We start from the raw sequence: 8,711 nt of genomic DNA on the forward strand, positions 1-8,711 counted from the left end.
ACATTTAAAACAAATCCGACACTGCATATATTGTTTCTTACCTTAATGCTATATACAGGATCGTGCAGTTAGCTTCATCCCCCATATAGTAATTCATCCCCCATAGTAATTCATCCCCCATGCAGGATCGTGCAGTTAGCTTCATCCCCCATATAGTAATTCATCCCCCATAGTAATTCATCCCCCCTATAGTAATTCATCCCCCCTATAGTAATTCATCCCCCATAGTAATTCATCCCCCCTATAGTAATTCATCCTCCATAGTAATTCATCCCCCATAGTAATTCATCCCCCATATAGTAATTCATCCTCCATATAGTAATTCATCCTCCATAGTAATTCATCCCCCATATAGTAATTCATCCTCCATAGTAATTCATCCCCCATAGTAATTCATCCCCCATATAGTAATTCATCCTCCATAGTAATTCATCCCCCATAGTAATTCATCCCCCATATAGTAATTCATCCTCCATAGTAATTCATCCCCCATAGTAATTAATCCTCCATATAATAATTCATCCCCCATAGTAATTCATCCCCCCTATAGTAATTAATTCCCCATATTGTCTCAATTCACTTACCTTTGCTCCGCGCGTTCCTCTCGCTGTGTTCCCGCGCTGTGTTCCGGTCTTCAGGGCGGACTGTGAGAGGAGTTCGTCACGCTGCCCCGCCTACATCCTGGCTGCCCCGCCTACATCCTGACAGCTAATGTTCCACGCTCCGCGGGCCGGATTAAAAGAGTCCTGACTTTTGAGGCGGCCGCCCGAGAGGAGGGAGGGGAGCGGGCGCCCAGCACACAGAAGAGCCGCATGTGGCTTGCGATCCGCGGCTTGCCGACCACTGAAACCCTATTGCCTGTCACCTGGTGGGCAGTGTGCTCCGGAGCCGCAGCAAAGATGAAAAAGAGCCGCATGCGGCTCTGGAGCCGCGGGTTGCCGACACCCGCCCTAGACAGATGCTTTTTACCCACTACATGTGTATCAAGTATCCCAATAGCCCCAAGAAATTCAGTTGCTTCCTCCACCCCAGCCAGTCCATATAGTGGTCTGGAGCAGTATTAACCCTTTACTGATGGCCCTTCAAGGGTGTGCTATGCAGGCTTCCATTTATGAAATTACAGATTGGATCCAAGTGGCCACATGTTGAGGGAGCCTTCCCTACCAGCTCCCGATCATAAACAGTTACCAGAAGTGGTCAAAGACAGTCTGGCCACAGGGCTGGGAACTTGCAAGTTAGCATTCTCCTAGCAAGGAACAGTGGGCCTGTTGTACGCATACAGTTGTGCTCATAAGTTTACATACCCTGGCAGAATTTATGATTTCTTGGCCATTTTTCAGAGACTATGAATGATAACACAATAGCTTTTCTTTCACTCATGATTAGTGTTTGGCTGAAGCCATTTATTATCAACGGTGTTTACTCTTTTTAAATCATAATGACAACAGAAACTACCCAAATGACCCTGATCAAAAGTTTACATACTCTGGTGATTTTGATCTGATAACATGCACACAAGTTGACACAAATGAGTTTGAATGGCTAAGGTCAATGAGTTTCTGGACTCCTGACAGACCCTTGCATCTTTCATCTAGTGCTGCACTGACGTTTCTGGATACTGAGTCATGGGGAAAGCAAAAGAATTGTCAAAGGATCTGCGGGTAAAGGTAGTTGAACTGTATAAAACAGGAAAAAGGATATACAAAGATATCCAAGGAATTGAGAATGCTAATCAGCAGTGTTCAAACTTTAATTAAGAAGTGGAAAATGAGGGGTTCTGTTGAAACCAAACCATGGTCAGGTAGACCAACTAAAATTTCAGCCACAACTGCCAAGAAAATTGTTTGGGATGCAAAGAAAAACCCACAAATAACTTCAGGAGAAATACAGGACTCTCTGAAAACATGTGGTGTGGCTGTTTCAAGATGCACAATAAGGGGGCACTTGAAGAAAGATGGGCTGCATGGTCGAGTCGCCAGAAGAAAGCCATTACACAAATGCCACAAAGTATCCCACTTACAATACGCCAAACAGCACAGAGACAAGCCTCAAACCTTCTGGCACAGTCATTTGGAGTGATAAAACCAAAATTGAACTTTTTGGCCACAACTATAAACGCTACATTTGGAGAGGAGGCAACAAGGCCTATGATGAAAGGTACACCATTCCTACTGTGAAACACTGAGGTGGATCGCTGATGTTATGGGGATGTGTGAGCTACAAAGGCACAGGAAATTTGGTCAAAATGAATGGCAAGATGAATGCAATATGTTATCAAAAAATATTGGAGGAAAATTTGCATTCATCAGCCTGGAAGCTGCGCATGGGACGTTCTTGGACACTCCAACACGACAATGATCCAAAACACAAGGCCAAGTTGACCTGTCATTGGCTACAGCAGAATAAAGTGAAGGTTCTGGAGTGGCCATGTCAGTCTCCTGACCTCAATATCATTGATCCGCTCTGGGGAGATCTCAAACATGCAGTTCATGCAAGACAGCCCCAGAATTTACAGGAACTGGAGGCTTTTTGCCAAAAAGAATGGGCAGCTTTACCATCTGAGAAGATAAAGAGCCTCATCCAAAAATACCACAAAAGACTTCAAGCTGTCACTGATGTTAAAGGGGGCAATACACGGTATTAAGAACTGGGGTATGCAAACTTTTGATCAGGGTCATTTGGGTAGTTTCTGTTGTCATTATGATTTAAAAAGAGTAAAACACAGTTGATTGATAATAAATGGCTTCAGCCAAACACTAACCATGAGTGAAAGAAAAGCTTTTGTGTTATCATTCATCGTCGCTGAAAAATGGCCAAGAAATCAAAAATTCTGCCAGGGTATGGAAACTTATGAGCACAACTGTACATGTGAACACTCAGTGTTCAAGCCCACTGCTGTGCTGTCATGGGTGTATGGCCAGCAATAACAGTTTCAAGTTTCCAAGTACTGTCAGAGGGGCTGTAGATGTGGTATTAGTGCTAAGACTGATTTCAATTCATCAAAAAAATTCAGAAATCATTGTGAGGAAGACTGAATTGAAAGTTCAAATCTGTAGTATAAGGATATGACACATTGAATCAGTTTTAAGGCCTAGAGTCTCAGATTTTAGTGAGAACATAGATTCCTCTCAAATACATCTTCAGGCACCCACTGTTTTTCGAGGGCCAGAATATTATACCACCCACATTTTTAAAATTGTTAACCATGAGCACAGAAGAATGTGGTCATGCATCTGCTTCAATATACAGAATATACAAACACCAGACATGCTGTATGCTCACCCCATTGCCTGCATAAAACATTTTTTGTTCACTATGCCCCTTTGGAGGATAAAGAAATGTATATACAGTAGTGCCATTAATTACTTTTTCTGGCTGACTTTCAAATTGGCATTTAAAAGTGAACCTGTCCTGATAGAAATAAGGAGGGTACAATTACAGCCTTATCTGCCATCTTCAATGCATGCAAACAATTTTATTCAATTTGTTCTGTATCAGCGAATCAATCAAATAGGATCAAATAAGTAATAATAAAGTGCAGTGCTAAATAAATCAGTGAAAGTAAAGTCCCAATATAATTCAATACACAATCGGTGTTGTAAATAGTGTAATATTGCCAGGAATTGAATATCACGCTGTGATTTTTAACCGCCGGAGCCATAAACTGGTCCGGCGGCTACTCATATTACTGGTCAGTGTACCTTTTTATTACTTTTTATTGTGAAACTTGCTGCATTAATAAATTCAATTTCCTGGCAATATTACGCTATGAGCACTTTTCTTATGACTCCTACACGTAGCCTTTAAGTATGCAGAACCGGGGAAGATCTTCAATATCCAGAGAGGTGGAATTTCTGTAATCAGGTGGCTGACCCTACTGATCCCTAAGGAGACCTCTGGAGCAGACATCACCCACTTAATGTGGAGCTGCCCAATTGGAGACGGATGTCCCAGGCGCATACCTCACTACTCTGATTTATCAATGCGCATAATCTATGGGCTTCTGGTAAACACATAATTTTATCATTTGCATGGAGCACCATGTAAAAATGATACGCTTACTGGCACTATTCACAACACCGATTGTGTGTTACTTTCACTGATTTATTTAGCGCTGCACTTTATTATTACTTATTTTATACTGAAGGTTTTATGTGGTTACCTGAGTGTATCAGCTGCTATCGGAGAGCGCTCACTATTGCTACATTGTACTTTAATCATATAGGACACTAGTGTTGCTTGTCTTCTGGAACTCTTTTTACTCTGCATTCAAATGCAGTCTCTACAGTTCATTCTCACCTTTTTGCCGATCCTACATGACTGATTCATTGGTTCAGCGCATGGAGACTGCAGGCAAGATTTATACTCCTTCTGGAATATGTTATGAGGGTTGTAGCACCTATCCTTTGCATGTGTGACTTGTTCTGTATCAGCCTTCTATATTTCCATCATTACTTACAGCCTTTAAGTAAAAGCTGAACTGTGGTGGATCTCAAATAGTAAGTTCTCAGATTTATTTAAAAGGGTAAGGCTCAGTTCACACTGCTACGACTTGGGACTTCACATGTCATGCGACTTAGGGTCGTAAGTCTGATCCCATGTTAGTCAATGAGAGCCATCCTTATTTGCACTAATGAAGTTGCTCTGACTTTAGAATAAGGTTCCTGTACTACTTCAAGGTGACTTCTGACTTGTGCCCATAGACTTTAATGGAAGTCTCCTCCAAGTTGGATCCTCATCTATATTGATGCAATTTGGATCCGACATTACAGGAAGAATACCCAGGCATTCCCTGAAAGTTGCTGTAAAGGCACATCAAGTTGCATCAAAGTAGTACTCAAGTTGCCAGGGAGTCACCTGGCAAAGTCGCACTATAAATGGTGTGACTTTCAGGTTGCAGTAGTGTGAACCGAGAAACTATTACCCCATGATACACAAATGGGGATTTTCAAGGTGGCAGTATTTTATATATGAAACATTAAAATTACATGACTTATTTACAAAATAAAGCCTTAAAATACACTTTTTATGTAAAAGACATAAATGGGGTTTATTTACTAAAGCTGGAGAGTCCAAAATCAGACTCACTTCTGCATAGAAACCAATCAGCTTCCAGGTTTCATTGCCAAAGCTTCATTGAACAAGCTGAGGTTAGAAGCTGATTGGTTTCTATGCAGAAGGGAGTCTGATTTTGGACTCTCCAGCTTTAGTAAATAAACCCCAAAATGTCAAAAACGGTATACGATATTCCTTTGCATGTGTTCAGTCTCATTTTATTAGTGCTTTACAGCCAAAACAGACTTTTCCTGCTAAAATACATAGGAGGGTTCAATGGGAGAATGGCAATAATAAAAACACATTTTAGAGAGTTCATGTAGGAGAAGCGAATGAAATATTAGATTGCATTGCATTGAGTAACAATAGTACGAGTTATGTGAATGGCAAACGAGGCAGGCAAGTAGCACAATTCCTCACATGCACAGCCACCCTGCAGCACTGGAAGAGCAGCTCTGGGCAGTATCCAGTGGCATGGGAGAAGCAGAAGAAAAAAAAAAATAAAAAAAAGAAAAAGCAAGCTAGTACCATTTTTTTTCTCCAGAGTCAGAAGAAATTAAAACTGCTGAACCCTCACACGCCAGCTATGGAAAGATGAATGCGAGATAAAAGAAAACAAAAAAACAAAAAACATACAAGTGGACCCAGATATTAAGTTACTGAAAGCAGTTTTATGACTTGTTTGCACACTCAAGTAAGAGAAAGGAAAAATCAGGTCTTTATGAATCCCCTGCCTGTACAATCTGATCTTTTTAACGTACACAAGCTAATGCCTGGTACACACAGGTAGTTTTTTGGCTCAACCCAGCAGCTGAAACAAACAAAAAAAACCTGAGCAGCTCGCTGTACTAACATTGCATAGTTTCTGTACTTTGAGCTATTGTGTTCTGACAGGGGTACTGCCCCCACCGCCAGAACACACCCGTCAGTGCTCACAGCCATTGGCTGTGAGTGCTGATCACATGCCGGACAGCTGCTAGTTTTCCAGCATGCCTGTTCCACAGAAGCTGGACGGGTGGGCTGGCTTCTGCCGAAAAAGCTGCTGTACACACCGAATGTCATTGAACCCATCGATATTCAGCCCGTGTGTATCAGCCTTAATGATACCCATCATTGTCATTTATAAGCATTTGAAAAACTGGTCTGGGATGACATTTAATAAGTTGTTGGCATAAAACTAACCATTTTATGGCTACAAATATGCATTGGAGAACCTTTATGAATGTGTGGTTAAATACCAATGGAAAAAAAAAAAAAGCCTTTATGCCATAATAATCAGGAAACATTAGCAAATGCCATTTCTTTCAATCATAAAAATGGAGATTCATCTCACTGTAATATGAAGCATTCTGTGTTAACGGTTTTGATTTATATGGTTCCCCTTAGAAGTATTTAAAACTGTCAAACTAGTTTTTGTTCACTTACCAATCACAAGTGGTTCATCACAGTTGTCACCAATCCATCCTGGTCTGCAGCTTCCACAGTTGTACCCATAGAAACGTCCATTACACAAACAAGTCCTGTTAAAGAAGCGGAGAGGCCAACGTTCACGGTCGTCCAGACCATCAAGTGTGTACTGGGGTCCATGAGGTCTGGAGTCTGCTGTAATTAGCACACATAGACCACGACCAACAGAAAAGCCACATTGATCATCAGGATTTGGAGACTGATGGGGAAAGAGACCTGGACAGCACTCTCCGCTTTCTAAGGCTTCTGGAGTCGCACATTGACGAGGAAACTGGGCAGAAATCAGGTCAGAAAAAAGGGCAACCACAAATGCCACTGCATAGGTACGCCAAGACTTGTAGCACAACATCATTGTTGTGTGGACGGTCACAGCTGTAGAAGAACAAATACAGATGAGAGAACTGGTGTGGACAGAGGAGAGAACTGGTGTGGTCAGAGTTAGAACATTTAACTAGACTATATAAAACCTCTGAAATGAAGCCTAATAAAGCTTAGCAGTTACAGTTTACCAGCTTTGATGATGGGCCCCTCCTTTTTAACTCAAGAGTATCTAATAGGCATATTAACCGATGTTCACCATATTAACTATTATAAAAAGCACTTGCTCAAACATAAGAGGCACTTTTCACGCCAGGCTTAACTAATCTGATTGCTGCAATTGTACAATCGAGTCACAGTTAAACAAACCCTATGATATGCATGTAATGAAGCAGCAAAATATTGTGGACATTAAAGAACGTTTGCAATCTTACCTTCACAGAAATCAAAAGGACTAATGATTCAGTGGTTCTCTAACATAGCATTTCAACTAAAGTTTCATGGATGAAAGCCATTACACACCCAGGCAGTTTCTCCACATGCCAATTACTTCTGAAGCTTGTACAATAAAGCATCTGGTTTATAATCCCTGACAGTGACAAGTTAAACAACTTTTACTCCGTTTAATATCTATGCTCAGCATCCACTTGCCTACCCTAGGCTAAAAGCCTTCATATGTTGAAGGAAAAAAACCCCACACAAACTTTTTTTTTTTAAATAGAACTGTGTGGGGTATATATATATATATATATATATATATTTATATATCAAAATAAAAAGCCACACACGGCAGTTTTAATCTTGAAATATTAAATGGCAATTCTGATTAGTCGTTAAAGACATTAGCTTCATAAGTGCTCTAACTTTTGTAAGTCGTCCCCATTTTTTTTTGCCCAAAAAAAGAAAAAAAAAAAAAGTACCTACAGATCAGAAAAGTACACATAATTTAGCAGTTTCACATTTCAGAAGGATCACAGATACAAACAGAATTGATAAACTGCAGTTAAATAATTTGGCTATAGTGACATTACACATTTCTAATACCACTCTTCTTATTAAATTCCAGATTTTATTTTTTTTTTTATTAGCCCCCTCCATTTTAAACATCACATACCTGTAAGTAAAGATTGCGTCTGCACTTAAATGTTGGACGTTAAAAAGATGCCCTTTAGTTTGTGTTCAGGTCCACTGCCTGATAATCCCTTTGATAGAGTCAGGAGAGTTTCACTACCCAGTCTAATCCTTTTATATCAGTTTACCCAGCACATGATCTCTTTCATTTTGATCGCCTTGTGACCAGAAGGATTGAGCATGGGTCAAAGAAAAGAATTTTGACAAACCTGGACATAAAACATTCCTTAAACCAAAAGATGTGTATAAGGGATTTTTTTTCCCCTTTAGCATCTATTTTATCAACCCCCCTTCCCCCACAAGCATAGCTAATAAAGAGAGCAATTGTCCATCAAGTCAGAGCAACATCACATGCCTATTACAGGGAAAAGCTGATTACAGAACTACCAATTTAAAGGAAAAACCCACTTCTTCAAAGTTCCTGCTTTAATATCAAGCCAAAAACACCTAGACAGATTTCCAGCTTACATGCAACATTATTTGCTGAAGCACCTATGTATTGTATCCAGCGATTAAACAGACCACTTGCTCATTAACTAACCCATGACTTATTGAAAGTATACCTGCCCTAAAAGGAATATAAGTGCTTCCATTGCTGACTTTTGGAATATGCCATTTAAATGGCTGTGGCTTGCTTCAATATTTCTGAGTTGCTGACCTGGAACAAGCCTGCTACAAATGAAGGCCTGTGAAAGTCAAAATTCTTTCTTTGTTGCTTGTTTCAGGTTAAAGGCCCTTTC

At 40.4% G+C, this 8,711-nt stretch overlaps 1 protein-coding gene across 2 annotated transcripts in view; it reads right to left on the reverse strand.

The window, feature by feature from the left end:
* TYRP1 (tyrosinase related protein 1) overlaps window positions 1-8,105 on the reverse strand; it is a 42,773-nt gene extending 34,668 nt beyond the window's left edge. Inside the window, exons 1-2 of one of the 2 annotated variants that reach the window (XM_089678095.1) lie at window positions 7,955-8,105; window positions 6,481-6,894 (exon numbers count right to left, since the gene is read on the reverse strand). In XM_089678095.1, the coding sequence (XP_089534221.1) occupies window positions 6,481-6,874 (394 nt within the window). In that variant the 5' untranslated portion in view covers window positions 6,875-6,894; window positions 7,955-8,105. The remainder of the gene's footprint in view (window positions 1-6,480; window positions 6,895-7,954) is intronic. The other variant, XM_089678094.1, reaches the window with a different exon arrangement.
* Window positions 8,106-8,711: the final 606 nt, after the last annotated feature.

Source organism: Staurois parvus, unplaced genomic scaffold (assembly GCF_062004578.1).
Source record: "Staurois parvus isolate SC_StPar_1 unplaced genomic scaffold, SC_StPar_1.0 ptg000198l, whole genome shotgun sequence".
In the NCBI taxonomy this organism is placed as follows: domain Eukaryota; kingdom Metazoa; phylum Chordata; class Amphibia; order Anura; family Ranidae; genus Staurois; species Staurois parvus.